The 19097-nt window shown below is 47.6% G+C and overlaps 7 protein-coding genes across 7 annotated transcripts; all 7 read left to right on the top strand.

The window, feature by feature from the left end:
* The first annotated feature begins 84 nt into the window (after positions 1–84).
* On the top strand, positions 85–901 carry LOC120635195 (histone H2A). Its single transcript, XM_039906131.1, has one exon. The coding sequence runs from the start codon at positions 438–440 to the stop codon at positions 810–812; it is 375 nt and encodes a 124-aa protein (XP_039762065.1). The 5' UTR covers positions 85–437; the 3' UTR covers positions 813–901.
* A 543-nt stretch (positions 902–1444) lies between these two features.
* On the top strand, positions 1445–2132 carry LOC120635199 (histone H2B). Its single transcript, XM_039906136.1, has one exon. The coding sequence runs from the start codon at positions 1698–1700 to the stop codon at positions 2070–2072; it is 375 nt and encodes a 124-aa protein (XP_039762070.1). The 5' UTR covers positions 1445–1697; the 3' UTR covers positions 2073–2132.
* Positions 2133–2787: 655 nt separating this feature from the next.
* On the top strand, positions 2788–3384 carry LOC120635193 (histone H3). The gene has a single exon (XM_039906129.1). The coding sequence runs from the start codon at positions 2873–2875 to the stop codon at positions 3281–3283; it is 411 nt and encodes a 136-aa protein (XP_039762063.1). The 5' UTR covers positions 2788–2872; the 3' UTR covers positions 3284–3384.
* Positions 3385–9694: 6310 nt separating this feature from the next.
* LOC120635269 (histone H1B-like) lies at positions 9695–11290 on the top strand. Its single transcript, XM_039906231.1, has one exon. It carries the CDS (start codon positions 10106–10108, stop codon positions 10841–10843), a length of 738 nt encoding a protein of 245 aa, XP_039762165.1. The 5' UTR covers positions 9695–10105; the 3' UTR covers positions 10844–11290.
* A 451-nt stretch (positions 11291–11741) lies between these two features.
* LOC120635271 (histone H2A) lies at positions 11742–12559 on the top strand. Its single transcript, XM_039906233.1, has one exon. The coding sequence runs from the start codon at positions 12096–12098 to the stop codon at positions 12468–12470; it is 375 nt and encodes a 124-aa protein (XP_039762167.1). The 5' UTR covers positions 11742–12095; the 3' UTR covers positions 12471–12559.
* Positions 12560–13102: 543 nt separating this feature from the next.
* LOC120635274 (histone H2B) lies at positions 13103–13790 on the top strand. The gene has a single exon (XM_039906237.1). It carries the CDS (start codon positions 13356–13358, stop codon positions 13728–13730), a length of 375 nt encoding a protein of 124 aa, XP_039762171.1. The 5' UTR covers positions 13103–13355; the 3' UTR covers positions 13731–13790.
* A 3375-nt stretch (positions 13791–17165) lies between these two features.
* Positions 17166–18761, top strand: LOC120635270 (histone H1B-like). The gene has a single exon (XM_039906232.1). The coding sequence runs from the start codon at positions 17577–17579 to the stop codon at positions 18312–18314; it is 738 nt and encodes a 245-aa protein (XP_039762166.1). The 5' UTR covers positions 17166–17576; the 3' UTR covers positions 18315–18761.
* The last annotated feature ends 336 nt before the right edge of the window (positions 18762–19097 follow it).

Raw genomic sequence — 19097 nt, 5'->3', positions numbered from 1 at the left:
CCGACTCTATCAATATGGATTTTTTTTTTTTTTTTTTTTTTCTTTCTTCCATATTATACTCTCTACCTACCTACCTACCTACCTACCTACCTACCTACCTACCTACCATTTTATTTGCCAAAAAAAATAATGCGACGTTGCATAAATGCGCGAACGGTCGAAAAGCGACGCGTTCTCGCTCTAACGTTTCTAACGTCGCGCATCATCGACTCAATCGTGCAACGTCGCACGTGCACGAGTACGGCGGTCTCTCTCATCGCGGTCGGTCCGCTCGCTCGCCACGACCCCCACCGTTCCTCCGACCGTGCAGTCGTATAAATAGATTGAAATCGTATCCGAAAATTTTATAAGTCTCTCATAACTCAGTCCGCTCGCGTGTACACGATACACGCGCGCGCTTCTTTTTATTTCTCGTGTCTTTAAATCTTTAATCGATCATGTCCGGCCGTGGTAAAGGCGGTAAAGTTAAGGGAAAGGTTAAGTCCCGTTCCAATCGCGCCGGTCTTCAGTTTCCCGTCGGACGTATACACAGGCTGCTGAGGAAGGGTAACTACGCCGAACGCGTCGGTGCCGGAGCGCCTGTCTATCTCGCTGCCGTGATGGAGTACCTGGCAGCCGAAGTATTGGAGTTGGCCGGTAACGCGGCACGTGACAACAAGAAGACTAGGATCATACCTAGACATCTTCAGCTGGCCATACGCAATGACGAGGAACTTAACAAGCTTCTGTCCGGCGTAACCATCGCACAGGGTGGTGTACTGCCGAACATACAGGCGGTACTGTTGCCCAAGAAGACAGAGAAGAAAGCCTAATATTGTTGTGTGCTGCGTGTTGTCATCATACGACGAAGTACATACATATCGTGCTTTACTTCTATTAAAAGGCCCTTTTCAGGGCCACAAATTTATTCCATAATATGATTTTATATCGCAATGTAGTACTTATTGGTTACCTTTCTACCTTACTTATATTATACACTTACTGATACACTATATATAATAAATAAAACAAAACATCTCCCACTGGATGTCTCGGCACAGGCTTAGTATAAGCTCTTCATACTAATATGTATGTACCTGCCTAGTGCATAACAAGTATAGGTACAACACCGCTCTATGCAATACGGTAAAGGCGATTAGTGGTGATTTTTTTTTTTTTTTTTTTTTTTTATTATTAATAACAATGACGATCACCAAGCAAATTTTATTATATTATATTTATACCTAATATAGCTATGTTTCGTTGATTATATATATACTATTACTACATATCTACAAACCAACCTACCTATATGTATAGGTTATTATTATAGTTCCTTGAATGGTATTATTGCCGCCGCCCGTTTTTTTTTTTTTTTTTTTTTAATATATAATAATGAATTATCTATTAGTGCTAGTGTTTGTGCGAACGAACGGAGAGGAGGAGGGAGGGAGGGGGTGAAGGGGACCGGGAGGGATGCGGGGCTCTCTCACTCTCCCCCCACCCACCCTGCGAACTCTACCATCGGATTGGTCGAATTTAACGGGACCGCTCGCCGCAGCCGGCAGTCTTGAGCGCCAAGCAAAGCGACCAAAACCGAATGCGACGAGAAAAAATTTTTATTACACTCTCACTCTTGCTATACGGCGGTCGTGTTCGTATAGTGTTGTGACTTGTTTTTCAATATTGTATTTTTCTATTCGTTTCAATAGTACATCATGCCACCCAAGACTAGCGGAAAGGCCGCTAAGAAATCTGGCAAGGCCCAGAAGAACATTTCCAAATCGGACAAGAGAAAGAAGAAGCACAAGAGGAAGGAGAGCTATGCCATTTACATCTACAAGGTGCTCAAGCAGGTCCACCCCGACACCGGTATCTCCAGTAAGGCTATGTCGATCATGAACTCGTTCGTGAACGACATATTCGAACGCATCGCTGCAGAGGCTTCCCGTCTCGCCCACTACAACAAGAGGTCGACGATCACCTCCAGGGAGGTGCAGACTTCGGTGAGGCTTTTGCTGCCCGGAGAGCTGGCCAAGCACGCAGTCAGTGAAGGCACCAAAGCTGTCACCAAGTACACCAGCTCGAAGTGAGAGAGTCTCACGTCGTATTTCAACGATGTTTATTGAACAAAAGGCCCTTTTCAGGGCCACAAAAAGATTCCTTGATTCATTTAAAAAGTGTTGTTGTACAAAATTATTATTATTTTATATAACTTACGTACCGAACCGTACGTACGTACCTACCTACCTACCTACCTACCTATCTATCTATCTATCTTCCCGCCGCAGTAACTTTCTAACTGGTACTTTGTACATACTTAATACCTACTTAATAATGGATAATATTTTATCAATGTAAAGAGAAAAAAAAAAAAAAAGTAATAATAATAATAATTAAAAGAAAGCGACGTTGCATGTTTGCGCATCACAGTTGCCGGGCATGCAACGTCACATTTTACATCAAATAAATATTGGTTTTTAAGATAACTACCAACTTGCATTTCGCAAATTATTAACCTAGCGGTATGATCGGCATCAGATACCGATCGATCGTGATGAGACAGTCGGGTATATCTCCCGGTAACCTAAAGGTGATTAAAATGAGTGTATAAAAAGTAATAAAGTAGGTACATAAAGTACACAAAATCATTATTTTTGATGTAAATAGTTGAGTAGTTAAGTTCGTGTGACGTGCGAAGCGTTCGGGTCGGCCGTCTCCCTTTCGCCCCTTGCCCCTCCGAATCCCCCCCCCGTCCGCCTCGTGTATACATTAATTTTATAAAAGCTCTCGTTCGCGCCGCGCCGCGTTTATTTAAGAGTCGACCGTCGCCATCAGCGCGCACGCTTTCTGTTCATTAATAACAATATCAATATTATCGTAGAACGTCAAAATGGCACGTACGAAGCAAACCGCCCGCAAGTCCACCGGTGGTAAAGCGCCACGCAAACAGCTGGCCACCAAGGCTGCGCGTAAGAGCGCCCCGGCGACCGGCGGTGTCAAGAAGCCCCATCGTTATAGGCCCGGCACCGTGGCCCTCCGTGAGATCCGTCGCTACCAGAAGAGCACAGAGCTCCTGATCCGCAAGCTTCCGTTCCAACGTCTAGTGCGCGAGATCGCCCAGGACTTCAAGACCGACCTCCGCTTCCAGAGCTCCGCCGTTATGGCCCTCCAGGAGGCCAGCGAGGCTTATCTCGTGGGACTCTTCGAAGATACGAACCTTTGCGCCATCCACGCTAAGCGTGTCACCATCATGCCAAAGGATATCCAACTCGCGCGCAGGATCAGAGGCGAACGCGCCTAAGACTACTAGTGAGTGATCGTGCGCGGTGTCGTTACTTACGTACTCACGTTCGTGCACCCGCCACCTCCTCCAAAGCAAAAGGCCCTTTTCAGGGCCACAAATTTATTTCATAATAACCTAATCTACTAGTTTCCTTTGGTACTTTATTTTTGTTTACCTTTACCTTCGCAGCCTATACCGTACTTACATACACACTACTACCTATCTATCTATCTATCTACCTAGAATAATTCCGCCTGTTAGGTAAGCGTTATACAGCGAGTGGAATAATATATTATAGAGAACATAGGTAAGTACGTACAGTAATAATGTTTCACTATAAATACCTATCAGATATGCATGAGATCTAAGTAAAAAAAAAAAAAAAAAAGTAATACCTAATAATGGTTTTGTATGTACGTAGGTACGTATCTACCTATTTACGTATCTTTTGATAAAGACTTTTTTTGTTTGTAACACCCTATGTGGCATACACATGAATTATTTTATTTTATTTTTTTAATAATAATAATAATTAATAATATACTATAAATCGTACAAACACTGTGTGTGCCCCCCCCCCCCCCCCCCCCCCCCCCCCCAAATCTACCCCTCCCGCCCGACCGCCACAAGTTCTTACGTCTCTCTTTCTCAATGGCGAATTCCATATGAGAAGTTACGAGCGGCACGATACGCAACCCACCTCTCTTCATCCGCGACAAGCTCGCATGGATGAAAATCATCCCGCTTCTTGAAGCGAACGGCATCGGCTTCACCGGTGCCCGATCCACCGCTATAGGCATTAGAGTACAGTGCCTATCCTCCGACGACCACCGTCGGTTAACTTCAATGCTCAGAGAGCATAATATAGGTTTTCATACCTACGCCCTAAGAGACGAACGCATTCTCCGCGTCGTCATTAAAGGATTACCGAAGGAGATTAGCTCCGAGGTAATAAAAGCCGACCTTTTGTCGCAAAATCTACCTGTCCTGGAGGTACATAGGATGTACAATACCAGGACGAAATATGTCTACGAGATGGTTCTCGTTTTATTAGAACTTTCCCCCGAAGGTAAAGAGATTTACAATCTCGAAAAAGTGTGCCACCTTTCAGGACTCACTATCGAGAAGCCCCATAACAGAGGCAAGGTCGGCCAGTGCCACCGATGCCAACTGTACGGCCATTCCGCAAGGAATTGTTTCGCCCGCCCTAGGTGCGTCAAGTGCCTGGGCGACCACGGCACCGCCGATTGCTCCCGACGGGACCCGACCGTCGACGAACCACCGAGCTGTGTACTCTGCTACACCCAAGGGCACCCCGCGAATTATCGCGGATGCCCAAAGGCGCCGCAGTTTACACGGCGCAGGGGTCCGCCGCCGGCTCGGAGACCCGCAGCACAGCCCGCCCAACGCTTCGTCCCAGCGCCGGTACCCGCTACCAGCGCATGGGCCAAGCCCCTTAACGGAGCGCCTAGCGCCTCCGCCCCCGCCCCCGCACCGGTGCCGGTAGCCCCTCAGGCCACCGCACCGGCAGCGGCCCACCCGGCCTCAGCGCCCTCGCCCATGCACCTATCTCCGGATATGGACCCCCTGGACTTCATCCAGTACCTCGTGTCTGCGGTTGACATGAACGAGGTAAAAGTATTCTTTGCTAAGGCAAAGGTCTCCCTCAACCAGGCTATGCGTGAGCACTCTAGCCTCCTAACAACCATCGGGACTATCCAAAAAGCAATCCGTTAATGGGTAGTACATATAAAGGTAGGGTAAAACCACACTCCCTGGCAGTCAGCTTCTTTAATGCAAACGGCATTATCGATCAAATGCATCAAATCCGTGAATTTATATGTGCACAACAAATCGATATCTTCCTAGTGCAAGAGACCTTCTTAAAACCTAGTAGAAGCGATCCCAAAGTTGGAAATTATAACTTAATTAGAAATGATCGGACCACCAACCGGTTGGGTGGTACCGCGATCTATTACAGAAGGGCTCTTCACTGCACTCCTCTCGATCCTCCACAGCTTACCAACATGGAAGCCTCCGTATGTCAGGTGGGTATGACCGGCCATCCGTCGATCATACTAGCATCCGTTTATCTCTCACCGAACAAAACCTTTTTAGAGAGTGACTTACTCGCTCTCCTCTCCTTAGGTGACTCTGTCATTTTGGCTGGCGACTTCAACGCTAAGCACACCGACTGGTCCCGCTCCACTAACGCGCACGGACGACAACTTAACATACTTGTCAGACGACCCGACCTCAACTTTATCGTAGTTGCCCCAGACTCGCCGACTCGCTTCCCGATGTCGGATAGTTCGATCGACCGACCGGACATACTCGACATAGCGCTCCTCAAGAATATCACCCTTCAGGTGAACTCTGTGGAAGTGCTATCCGAGCTATATTCGGATCACAGACCTGTCAAACTACAGCTAGGCCCCGTAGGCCCCGCGATCCTCCCGACCCGTAAAGTCATCGACTTCAAGAAGCTCTCCGGGCTACTCGAAGCGAAGGACTCTGTGCACCTCTCTAAAATTCCTGACGTCGTAGAGACATTAGAGCAAGCCCAGGCAGCCTCACTGCACCTGACCAACCACGTTTGTGACGCTACGAGCGAATGCTCCCGCGAGATGCCGTGCGGATTTTACCGCATGGTACTCACGGAGGACGCGCGAGAGCTAATCACAAACAAGAATAGGGCCCATAGGGAGCATGACAAATATCCGACACGACAGAATCGGTTAGAACTCTGGAGAGCCCAGAGGAAGGTAGTGTCTATCATTACCGCACTCCGACACGGACAATGGGACAGGTTCTTGGGGGAGCTCTCGCCATCGCGTAGTGCGTTCTACAAACTGGCGAAGGCTCTCAAAATGACCCGCGCTCCCGCCCTCCCCCCGTTAGCACGGCCCGACCTTCCGCCCGCCTTTGAAGATATCGATAAGGCTGAATGCATGGCTGACTGCCTCGAATCCCAATGCTCTCCGAGCACCGTATCCATTGATAGGCCCCACGTCTTGCGAGTCGAAAGCGAACTCGCAACAATCCTCTCGACCCCTCCCGATGGTGAACCTCTCGCCCCGACGACCTGCGATGAAGTTCATACTATTATCAAGGGTTTCCACTCTAAGAAAGCCCCAGGCCCCGACGGCATTACCAATAAAACCCTAAAGTTACTCCCAGGACAAATTATCAACCTACTTGTGGTAATTTTTAATGTATTCTTGGCAAACTGCTACTTCCCCAACCAGTGGAAGGAAGCAACAGTCATAGGTATCCACAAGTCGGGCAAACCCCGCGACCTTCCCTCCAGTTATCGCCCTATAAGCCTCCTCAACACCTTAGCAAAGGTGTATGAGAGGGTAATATTACACAGACTGAAGGCAGTCGTAGAGGAGAAAAACCTCCTTAACGACGAGCAATTCGGCTTTCGAGCCAAGCACTCTTGCGTCCACCAAGCGCACCGCCTCACGGAGCACATACTGGCAGGATTCAATCGATACAGACACATGAGCCCCACTGGGGCCGTGTTCTTAGACATTGCCAAGGCCTTCGACAGGGTCTGGCACGCCGGCTTGTTGTACAAGCTGCACCATCTGGGCGTGCCAGCTAGTCTCGTTCGTTTGCTGCGAGCGTATCTCACCGATCGCACATTTCGCTATCGTCTAGACGGTACGCTCTCTTCCCCTAGACCCATACGAGCGGGAGTCCCTCAGGGCTCCGCGCTCTCCCCACTTCTATACGCGCTCTTCACGAGCGACATTCCCCGCGACCTACCGGCGACGGTCAAACTGGCCCAATTCGCCGACGATACCGCTCTCTTTGCGACCGATCCCAAAAAGAGCAACATTGCAAGTCGACTCCAAAAGGCGCTCCACCTGCTGGGCAAGTGGTTCCGCCTCTGGAGGATCGAGGTTAACCCCGAGAAGAGCGCAGCGGTGCTCTTCACGGGCAAACCGAGAGGCCGCTTCACGGTAAACCCCGCAGAGGTCACCCTCTACGGGCGTCCCATACCCTGGCAAGACAAGGCCAAATACCTGGGAGTAACGTTCGATCATAGAATGAGCTTCACCGCACACATTCGCAAGGCCCGCAACAAGGCTGCGTATGTGATGGGTCGTCTCTATCCGATGATTTGCCGCAAAAGCAAATTATCCCTCCGTCACAAGGTAACCTTGTATAAAACGTGCATACGTCCCATTATGACATACGCCAGCGTCGTATTCGCCCATCGCCCTCACAGCTCTTACAGGAGCTTTCAAGTCCTGCAGAACAAATTTATGCGTATGACCACGGACAGTCCGTGGTACATGCGCAACGTAGATCTCCACCGAGACCTCGATCTTCCCACCATAGCCCAGTACATGAAAACATTATCAAAGACCTACTTTGAAAATGCAGTCCGACACCCCAACCCCCTAGTGGTCGAGGCGTCCACTTATACCCCCGTCCCCGACGTCGAACCAAAGCGGCGACGTCCGAAGCATGTCCTTGACGACCCTGACGACAAAATAACTACCGACAACGTGTCCCAACAACACACACACACGCAACATTCACAGCGTCTTCGCCGGCGAAGACGAGGGCCCCGATTTCTGACGTCATCCGGACGTGGATCCTTACCACGGTCACGGGGGCGTTCGGACTAAACAATGATTAGTCCAAAAGTCCACCAACAGTCAGATTAACGTCGAACCGAGCCGAGGTCCGAGTCCTCGCAGGAGGCACCCTCGGGTCGACGTCTCCCATACTCCCCCCGATGTCGTCGAGCCCTGGGGCTCTTCTCATGGCGAGCTTTCGCGCTCGCCCCACTCCCCCGGTGACGCCGTAGCAACCCCTTAGGTGGTTATCGGCAAGTGTCCTTCCGAAAAAGCAAAAAAAAAGCACGATACGCAACTTTTACATAAATATGCCCCTCGAACACCGCGACGCGGTATTCCAGTGTTGCTTTTCGAACCGTTCACAGTGTGTTCAGTGCGCGTCGCTTTCGGCAGCGCGCTAACAACAAGTTTTGTTCATTCTAAAACGTATTAAAAGTTTACAAGATGACCGGTCGCGGTAAAGGTGGAAAGGGATTGGGAAAAGGTGGTGCCAAGCGGCACAGGAAAGTGCTGCGTGATAACATCCAGGGTATCACGAAGCCCGCCATCCGTCGTCTAGCACGCAGAGGCGGTGTGAAGCGTATATCCGGATTGATATACGAAGAGACCCGCGGTGTACTGAAGGTGTTCCTCGAGAACGTCATCCGCGACGCCGTCACCTACACTGAGCACGCGAAGAGGAAGACCGTAACCGCTATGGACGTCGTGTACGCCCTGAAGCGTCAGGGTCGCACCCTGTACGGTTTCGGCGGTTAGAACTATCGGCAATGCTGTTTACTTTCACTGCATCGTCCAGTCAATAGATCTCACCGTTAGATCTAACGAAAAAAGGCCCTTTTCAGGGCCGCATATAATTCCTTAATACCTACTCTAAAATACACATACGCTACATTACACAACGAATGAACGACAAAAATAAATTACAAAACAAAACTTACATCTTTACCCTATCTATACCTATCTATAGTCTCTATATATTATGTAGAAATACTTTTTTAGAAATGTTATAATAGTCTCGATAGTAGTAACTGCGAGGCAAGCATAGCATAGTAGGCATCTACCGAATCTACCTATATACACAATCGGACGATTCTTTGAAATACATACCGTACCTACTTACTTACTTACTACGTAGGTTATAAAGTAGTAGTAATGAGTTGAGTAGTGGCATATTCCTATTGTCTCTACATTAACGAATAATAATAATAATTATTATTATTGTAATGTATTAATGATCGATGCTATCGATTATGTGTTTGCGAGGAAAGGTAGGTAGGTATTAAGGTACTAACTTACTTACTACTTAACTATCTATAGGCGGCGCAGGTACCGAGGTGTACTAATTGCTTTTGTAATTTTTATCCTCAGAGATTATGTTTAGACCTTACACAAAACAAAATATGTACCTAACACTACACGTTGTTTAATAATATTGATATTATAGGTATCTGAACGGAAGAAGAACCGTGGGCGCCTCAAACGCTGCGACTCAAAGCGCCGCAAACGAGCGCGCGTATTCGCGTCCACGTGTAATGGATTGACTTTGCTTAGATTTAAGATTGATTAAAAGATAATAGAAATGAAATAATTATAATTTTCCATCACATGGTTATATCTCAATGGAAATAATCAGACCGCTGGCGAGAGACGACTATCCGTACACCTCGAAAGACCGGGTTGTGTTTTACGAGCCTCGACTTCGATCGCTATAAACTAGATCTGAATACGGTTCAGTACTACGACTAGTGAGCAGATTATTAGAGAGGAATCTCAGCTCTACATTCGGCAAGGTATATAATGATTTAGGCTATGTTTTATAGAGAAAAATGAATTTTAAACGGGACCCGGGGTACGTGACTAGCGATGTATCGAAATTAAACATCGATCGCTCCGCGTACGGCGAAGCGATATACGATTGAATGGTACCGTAACGCGGACAGGCTCAAGACGAAACGATTCGATCGTTAAAACTGCTCGATAAATAAAATGGGAATATATAATTTTCGTTTAATCTGATGCATGCTAGTGAAAAGTTGTCAGTGTTCGTACGAGAAAATGTTTAGCGACATCGCGGCTCTCCTTACGGTATAGCCCCGACCCTTACTACCAACAGCGACCTCTGTGCTGTGTATAGTATTTCGCCACTTGATATTAATTCAAATTTAACCAAGTTCAGTGTAACTTTGTGTTTTGTGTGCGCATCATCAGTGAAAATATATAAAAGAAAAAATAACAAAACAAAATGTCCGACGCCGCAGTAGCATCCGAAGCAACAGCGCCCGCGACTCCCGCGAAGAAACCGAAGGCATCCGCGGGAGCCGGAGGCGCCGCGGCCAAGAAGCCAAAGGCAAAGCCCACCCACCCTAAGACATCGGAGATGGTGAACAGCGCGATCAAGGAGCTCAAGGAGAGGAGCGGCTCATCGCTGCAGGCGATCAAGAAATACATCGCCGCCCAGTACAAGGTGGACGCGGAGAAGATGGCGCCGTTCATCAGGAAGTATCTGAAGAGCGCCGTCGAGTCCGGCGCGCTGATCCAGACAAAGGGAAAGGGCGCATCCGGCTCGTTCAAGCTGGAATCCAAATCGTCGTCGGCCAAGAAACCCGCGGGCGGCAAGGCCGCCGCGTCCGCCGTCGCCGGCCGCTCCAAGAAGGTCGCATCGGCGTCTGTCGCCGCCGGCGCCAGGAGCGGTAAGAAGACCGCCGCAGCCGCCGCCGCCGCGGCAGCGGCGTCTCCCTCGAAGGCCAAGACCGCGGCCGCCACCGCCAGGGACAAGAAAGCCGCCGCCGCCGCAAAGAGGAAGAAGCCCGCCGCAAAGAAGGCCTCCGCCGCCGCCTCCCCGGCCAAAGCGAAGGGCGCCGTCTCCAAGGCGAAAAAGACCGCTAAGCCGCCGACGAAGAAGCCCAAAGCGCCCAAACCTAAGAAGGCGGCGCCCAAGGCGAAACCCGCCGCCAAGAAGGCCGCCGCTGCGAAGAAGTAAGCTAGCGTCGTCGCTCGCTCGCCTCGGCCGCCTCATCGGACGGACAGACATCGCCAGTCGCCGTGTGTGTGTGTGTATGTGCGTACCCACCCGGCGATGATGCGTGCGTTCATAAAGTTCTGCGTGCGGCGTTACAACCGCAACAAACAATAAAAAGCCCTTTTCAGGGCTAACAAATATTTCCTCAAATGATAAGAGACACGACTCGTGTCTCGTGTCTCTCGTGTGTTTACATTTATTACTCCCTCGTACTCCTACCTCCTACTACAACTATAATATGGTTACACCGGTCAGTCACTGGCCAGGTGGTACCTAGTAAATTACCTACCTAATGGTTGATTGGTCTCTAATGTACACAATAAACGAAAACAAACAATACGTACGTGCGATATCATCCCGCCACTGTCACTGCACTCTGCACTCTGCACTTTCACCGATAACATTCGCACTGCAAATAAATAAACTTAATATAGGTAACCTACTTATATATATATCTATCTATCTATCTATCTATCTTCATCGGTCGGTCGGTCATTCAGTCAGTCGTACTCTACAATAAAGTTTTATTGCACCCACCCACCCATTCACCCACCGCACGCACCTGCCCGCCTGCCGTTTGCCGCCGCATGGCGGTGTTGTATTGTTAGAATGAATAATAGAATAGAACAGAACAAAACTAAACTAAACTAAACTAACTAACTAACTACCTATCATCACCACCGTTCCAGATCACTATTCCTATTCCTTCCTTCTTCTTTCCTATAATAGGAATATTCTGAACGCATCCGCCATCCGCCCGCCCGATCCGATCCCGACTCTATCAATATGGATTTTTTTTTTTTTTTTTTTCTTCTTTCTTCCATATTATACTCTCTACCTACCTACCTACCTACCTACCTACCTACCTACCTACCTACCTACCATTTTATTTGCCAAAAAAAATAATGCGACGTTGCATAAATGCGCGAACGGTCGAAAAGCGACGCGTTCTCGCTCTAACGTTTCTAACGTCGCGCATCATCGACTCAATCGTGCAACGTCGCACGTGCACGAGTACGGCGGTCTCTCTCATCGCGGTCGGTCCGCTCGCTCGCCACGACCCCCACCGTTCCTCCGACCGTGCAGTCGTATAAATAGATTGAAATCGTATCCGAAAATTTTATAAGTCTCTCATAACTCAGTCCGCTCGCGTGTACACGATACACGCGCGCGCTTCTTTTTATTTCTCGTGTCTTTAAATCTTTAATCGATCATGTCCGGCCGTGGTAAAGGCGGTAAAGTTAAGGGAAAGGTTAAGTCCCGTTCCAATCGCGCCGGTCTTCAGTTTCCCGTCGGACGTATACACAGGCTGCTGAGGAAGGGTAACTACGCCGAACGCGTCGGTGCCGGAGCGCCTGTCTATCTCGCTGCCGTGATGGAGTACCTGGCAGCCGAAGTATTGGAGTTGGCCGGTAACGCGGCACGTGACAACAAGAAGACTAGGATCATACCTAGACATCTTCAGCTGGCCATACGCAATGACGAGGAACTTAACAAGCTTCTGTCCGGCGTAACCATCGCACAGGGTGGTGTACTGCCGAACATACAGGCGGTACTGTTGCCCAAGAAGACAGAGAAGAAAGCCTAATATTGTTGTGTGCTGCGTGTTGTCATCATACGACGAAGTACATACATATCGTGCTTTACTTCTATTAAAAGGCCCTTTTCAGGGCCACAAATTTATTCCATAATATGATTTTATATCGCAATGTAGTACTTATTGGTTACCTTTCTACCTTACTTATATTATACACTTACTGATACACTATATATAATAAATAAAACAAAACATCTCCCACTGGATGTCTCGGCACAGGCTTAGTATAAGCTCTTCATACTAATATGTATGTACCTGCCTAGTGCATAACAAGTATAGGTACAACACCGCTCTATGCAATACGGTAAAGGCGATTAGTGGTGATTTTTTTTTTTTTTTTTTTTTTTTATTATTAATAACAATGACGATCACCAAGCAAATTTTATTATATTATATTTATACCTAATATAGCTATGTTTCGTTGATTATATATATACTATTACTACATATCTACAAACCAACCTACCTATATGTATAGGTTATTATTATAGTTCCTTGAATGGTATTATTGCCGCCGCCCGTTTTTTTTTTTTTTTTTTTTTAATATATAATAATGAATTATCTATTAGTGCTAGTGTTTGTGCGAACGAACGGAGAGGAGGAGGGAGGGAGGGGGTGAAGGGGACCGGGAGGGATGCGGGGCTCTCTCACTCTCCCCCCACCCACCCTGCGAACTCTACCATCGGATTGGTCGAATTTAACGGGACCGCTCGCCGCAGCCGGCAGTCTTGAGCGCCAAGCAAAGCGACCAAAACCGAATGCGACGAGAAAAAATTTTTATTACACTCTCACTCTTGCTATACGGCGGTCGTGTTCGTATAGTGTTGTGACTTGTTTTTCAATATTGTATTTTTCTATTCGTTTCAATAGTACATCATGCCACCCAAGACTAGCGGAAAGGCCGCTAAGAAATCTGGCAAGGCCCAGAAGAACATTTCCAAATCGGACAAGAGAAAGAAGAAGCACAAGAGGAAGGAGAGCTATGCCATTTACATCTACAAGGTGCTCAAGCAGGTCCACCCCGACACCGGTATCTCCAGTAAGGCTATGTCGATCATGAACTCGTTCGTGAACGACATATTCGAACGCATCGCTGCAGAGGCTTCCCGTCTCGCCCACTACAACAAGAGGTCGACGATCACCTCCAGGGAGGTGCAGACTTCGGTGAGGCTTTTGCTGCCCGGAGAGCTGGCCAAGCACGCAGTCAGTGAAGGCACCAAAGCTGTCACCAAGTACACCAGCTCGAAGTGAGAGAGTCTCACGTCGTATTTCAACGATGTTTATTGAACAAAAGGCCCTTTTCAGGGCCACAAAAAGATTCCTTGATTCATTTAAAAAGTGTTGTTGTACAAAATTATTATTATTTTATATAACTTACGTACCGAACCGTACGTACGTACCTACCTACCTACCTACCTACCTATCTATCTATCTATCTTCCCGCCGCAGTAACTTTCTAACTGGTACTTTGTACATACTTAATACCTACCTAATACCTACTTAATAATGGATAATATTTTATCAATGTAAAGAGAAAAAAAAAAAAAAAGTAATAATAATAATAATTAAAAGAAAGCGACGTTGCATGTTTGCGCATCACAGTTGCCGGGCATGCAACGTCACATTTTACATCAAATAAATATTGGTTTTTAAGATAACTACCAACTTGCATTTCGCAAATTATTAACCTAGCGGTATGATCGGCATCAGATACCGATCGATCGTGATGAGACAGTCGGGTATATCTCCCGGTAACCTAAAGGTGATTAAAATGAGTGTATAAAAAGTAATAAAGTAGGTACATAAAGTACACAAAATCATTATTTTTGATGTAAATAGTTGAGTAGTTAAGTTCGTGTGACGTGCGAAGCGTTCGGGTCGGCCGTCTCCCTTTCGCCCCTTGCCCCTCCGAATCCCCCCCCCGTCCGCCTCGTGTATACATTAATTTTATAAAAGCTCTCGTTCGCGCCGCGCCGCGTTTATTTAAGAGTCGACCGTCGCCATCAGCGCGCACGCTTTCTGTTCATTAATAACAATATCAATATTATCGTAGAACGTCAAAATGGCACGTACGAAGCAAACCGCCCGCAAGTCCACCGGTGGTAAAGCGCCACGCAAACAGCTGGCCACCAAGGCTGCGCGTAAGAGCGCCCCGGCGACCGGCGGTGTCAAGAAGCCCCATCGTTATAGGCCCGGCACCGTGGCCCTCCGTGAGATCCGTCGCTACCAGAAGAGCACAGAGCTCCTGATCCGCAAGCTTCCGTTCCAACGTCTAGTGCGCGAGATCGCCCAGGACTTCAAGACCGACCTCCGCTTCCAGAGCTCCGCCGTTATGGCCCTCCAGGAGGCCAGCGAGGCTTATCTCGTGGGACTCTTCGAAGATACGAACCTTTGCGCCATCCACGCTAAGCGTGTCACCATCATGCCAAAGGATATCCAACTCGCGCGCAGGATCAGAGGCGAACGCGCCTAAGACTACTAGTGAGTGATCGTGCGCGGTGTCGTTACTTACGTACTCACGTTCGTGCACCCGCCACCTCCTCCAAAGCAAAAGGCCCTTTTCAGGGCCACAAATTTATTTCATAATAACCTAATCTACTAGTTTCCTTTGGTACTTTATTTTTGTTTACCTTTACCTTCGCAGCCTATACCGTACTTACATACACACTACTACCTATCTATCTATCTATCTACCTAGAATAATTCCGCCTGTTAGGTAAGCGTTATACAGCGAGTGGAATAATATATTATAGAGAACATAGGTAAGTACGTACAGTAATAATGTTTCACTATAAATACCTATCAGATATGCATGAGATCTAAGTAAAAAAAAAAAAAAAAAAGTAATACCTAATAATGGTTTTGTATGTACGTAGGTACGTATCTACCTATTTACGTATCTTTTGATAAAGACTTTTTTTGTTTGTAACACCCTATGTGGCATACACATGAATTATTTTATTTTATTTTTTTAATAATAATAATAATTAATAATATACTATAAATCGTACAAACACTGTGTGTGCCCCCCCCCCCCCCCCCCCCCCCCCCCCCAAATCTACCCCTCCCGCCCGACCGCCACAAGTTCTTACGTCTCTCTTTCTCAATGGCGAATTCCATATGAGAAGTTACGAGCGGCACGATACGCAACTTTTACATAAATATGCCCCTCGAACACCGCGACGCGGTATTCCAGTGTTGCTTTTCGAACCGTGCACAGTGTGTTCAGTGCGCGTCGCTTTCGGCAGCGCGCTAACAACAAGTTTTGTTCATTCTAAAACGTATTAAAAGTTTACAAGATGACCGGTCGCGGTAAAGGTGGAAAGGGATTGGGAAAAGGTGGTGCCAAGCGGCACAGGAAAGTGCTGCGTGATAACATCCAGGGTATCACGAAGCCCGCCATCCGTCGTCTAGCACGCAGAGGCGGTGTGAAGCGTATATCCGGATTGATATACGAAGAGACCCGCGGTGTACTGAAGGTGTTCCTCGAGAACGTCATCCGCGACGCCGTCACCTACACTGAGCACGCGAAGAGGAAGACCGTAACCGCTATGGACGTCGTGTACGCCCTGAAGCGTCAGGGTCGCACCCTGTACGGTTTCGGCGGTTAGAACTATCGGCAATGCTGTTTACTTTCACTGCATCGTCCAGTCAATAGATCTCACCGTTAGATCTAACGAAAAAAGGCCCTTTTCAGGGCCGCATATAATTCCTTAATACCTACTCTAAAATACACATACGCTACATTACACAACGAATGAACGACAAAAATAAATTACAAAACAAAACTTACATCTTTACCCTATCTATACCTATCTATAGTCTCTATATATTATGTAGAAATACTTTTTTAGAAATGTTATAATAGTCTCGATAGTAGTAACTGCGAGGCAAGCATAGCATAGTAGGCATCTACCGAATCTACCTATATACACAATCGGACGATTCTTTGAAATACATACCGTACCTACTTACTTACTTACTACGTAGGTTATAAAGTAGTAGTAATGAGTTGAGTAGTGGCATATTCCTATTGTCTCTACATTAACGAATAATAATAATAATTATTATTATTGTAATGTATTAATGATCGATGCTATCGATTATGTGTTTGCGAGGAAAGGTAGGTAGGTATTAAGGTACTAACTTACTTACTACTTAACTATCTATAGGCGGCGCAGGTACCGAGGTGTACTAATTGCTTTTGTAATTTTTATCCTCAGAGATTATGTTTAGACCTTACACAAAACAAAATATGTACCTAACACTACACGTTGTTTAATAATATTGATATTATAGGTATCTGAACGGAAGAAGAACCGTGGGCGCCTCAAACGCTGCGACTCAAAGCGCCGCAAACGAGCGCGCGTATTCGCGTCCACGTGTAATGGATTGACTTTGCTTAGATTTAAGATTGATTAAAAGATAATAGAAATGAAATAATTATAATTTTCCATCACATGGTTATATCTCAATGGAAATAATCAGACCGCTGGCGAGAGACGACTATCCGTACACCTCGAAAGACCGGGTTGTGTTTTACGAGCCTCGACTTCGATCGCTATAAACTAGATCTGAATACGGTTCAGTACTACGACTAGTGAGCAGATTATTAGAGAGGAATCTCAGCTCTACATTCGGCAAGGTATATAATGATTTAGGCTATGTTTTATAGAGAAAAATGAATTTTAAACGGGACCCGGGGTACGTGACTAGCGATGTATCGAAATTAAACATCGATCGCTCCGCGTACGGCGAAGCGATATACGATTGAATGGTACCGTAACGCGGACAGGCTCAAGACGAAACGATTCGATCGTTAAAACTGCTCGATAAATAAAATGGGAATATATAATTTTCGTTTAATCTGATGCATGCTAGTGAAAAGTTGTCAGTGTTCGTACGAGAAAATGTTTAGCGACATCGCGGCTCTCCTTACGGTATAGCCCCGACCCTTACTACCAACAGCGACCTCTGTGCTGTGTATAGTATTTCGCCACTTGATATTAATTCAAATTTAACCAAGTTCAGTGTAACTTTGTGTTTTGTGTGCGCATCATCAGTGAAAATATATAAAAGAAAAAATAACAAAACAAAATGTCCGACGCCGCAGTAGCATCCGAAGCAACAGCGCCCGCGACTCCCGCGAAGAAACCGAAGGCATCCGCGGGAGCCGGAGGCGCCGCGGCCAAGAAGCCAAAGGCAAAGCCCACCCACCCTAAGACATCGGAGATGGTGAACAGCGCGATCAAGGAGCTCAAGGAGAGGAGCGGCTCATCGCTGCAGGCGATCAAGAAATACATCGCCGCCCAGTACAAGGTGGACGCGGAGAAGATGGCGCCGTTCATCAGGAAGTATCTGAAGAGCGCCGTCGAGTCCGGCGCGCTGATCCAGACAAAGGGAAAGGGCGCATCCGGCTCGTTCAAGCTGGAATCCAAATCGTCGTCGGCCAAGAAACCCGCGGGCGGCAAGGCCGCCGCGTCCGCCGTCGCCGGCCGCTCCAAGAAGGTCGCATCGGCGTCTGTCGCCGCCGGCGCCAGGAGCGGTAAGAAGACCGCCGCAGCCGCCGCCGCCGCGGCAGCGGCGTCTCCCTCGAAGGCCAAGACCGCGGCCGCCACCGCCAGGGACAAGAAAGCCGCCGCCGCCGCAAAGAGGAAGAAGCCCGCCGCAAAGAAGGCCTCCGCCGCCGCCTCCCCGGCCAAAGCGAAGGGCGCCGTCTCCAAGGCGAAAAAGACCGCTAAGCCGCCGACGAAGAAGCCCAAAGCGCCCAAACCTAAGAAGGCGGCGCCCAAGGCGAAACCCGCCGCCAAGAAGGCCGCCGCTGCGAAGAAGTAAGCTAGCGTCGTCGCTCGCTCGCCTCGGCCGCCTCATCGGACGGACAGACATCGCCAGTCGCCGTGTGTGTGTGTGTATGTGCGTACCCACCCGGCGATGATGCGTGCGTTCATAAAGTTCTGCGTGCGGCGTTACAACCGCAACAAACAATAAAAAGCCCTTTTCAGGGCTAACAAATATTTCCTCAAATGATAAGAGACACGACTCGTGTCTCGTGTCTCTCGTGTGTTTACATTTATTACTCCCTCGTACTCCTACCTCCTACTACAACTATAATATGGTTACACCGGTCAGTCACTGGCCAGGTGGTACCTAGTAAATTACCTACCTAATGGTTGATTGGTCTCTAATGTACACAATAAACGAAAACAAACAATACGTACGTGCGATATCATCCCGCCACTGTCACTGCACTCTGCACTCTGCACTTTCACCGATAACATTCGCACTGCAAATAAATAAACTTAATATAGGTAACCTACTTATATATATATCTATCTATCTATCTATCTATCTTCATCGGTCGGTCGGTCATTCAGTCAGTCGTACTCTACAATAAAGTTTTATTGCACCCACCCACCCATTCACCCACCGCACGCACCTGCCCGCCTGCCGTTTGCCGCCGCATGGCGGTGTTGTATTGTTAGAATGAATAATAGAATAGAACAGAACAAAACTAAACTAAACTAAACTAACTAACTAACTACCTATCATCACCACCGTTCCAGATCACTATTCCTATTCCTTCCTTCTTCTTTCCTATAATAGGAATATTCTGAACGC

The sequence above is a fragment of the Pararge aegeria genome, chromosome 26, assembly GCF_905163445.1.
Source record: "Pararge aegeria chromosome 26, ilParAegt1.1, whole genome shotgun sequence".
NCBI classification, from domain to species: Eukaryota; Metazoa; Arthropoda; class Insecta; order Lepidoptera; family Nymphalidae; genus Pararge; species Pararge aegeria.
This window is presented reverse-complemented; position numbering and strand designations above follow the sequence as displayed.

Excerpts from the sequence above, each read along its gene's own strand:
- LOC120635271 (XM_039906233.1), top strand. The coding sequence starts at position 12,096 with ATGTCCGGCCGTGGTAAAGGCGGTAAAGTTAAGGGAAAGGTTAAGTCC.
- LOC120635270 (XM_039906232.1), top strand. The coding sequence starts at position 17,577 with ATGTCCGACGCCGCAGTAGCATCCGAAGCAACAGCGCCCGCGACTCCC.
- LOC120635274 (XM_039906237.1), top strand. The coding sequence starts at position 13,356 with ATGCCACCCAAGACTAGCGGAAAGGCCGCTAAGAAATCTGGCAAGGCC.
- LOC120635193 (XM_039906129.1), top strand. The coding sequence starts at position 2,873 with ATGGCACGTACGAAGCAAACCGCCCGCAAGTCCACCGGTGGTAAAGCG.
- LOC120635195 (XM_039906131.1), top strand. The coding sequence starts at position 438 with ATGTCCGGCCGTGGTAAAGGCGGTAAAGTTAAGGGAAAGGTTAAGTCC.
- LOC120635199 (XM_039906136.1), top strand. The coding sequence starts at position 1,698 with ATGCCACCCAAGACTAGCGGAAAGGCCGCTAAGAAATCTGGCAAGGCC.
- LOC120635269 (XM_039906231.1), top strand. The coding sequence starts at position 10,106 with ATGTCCGACGCCGCAGTAGCATCCGAAGCAACAGCGCCCGCGACTCCC.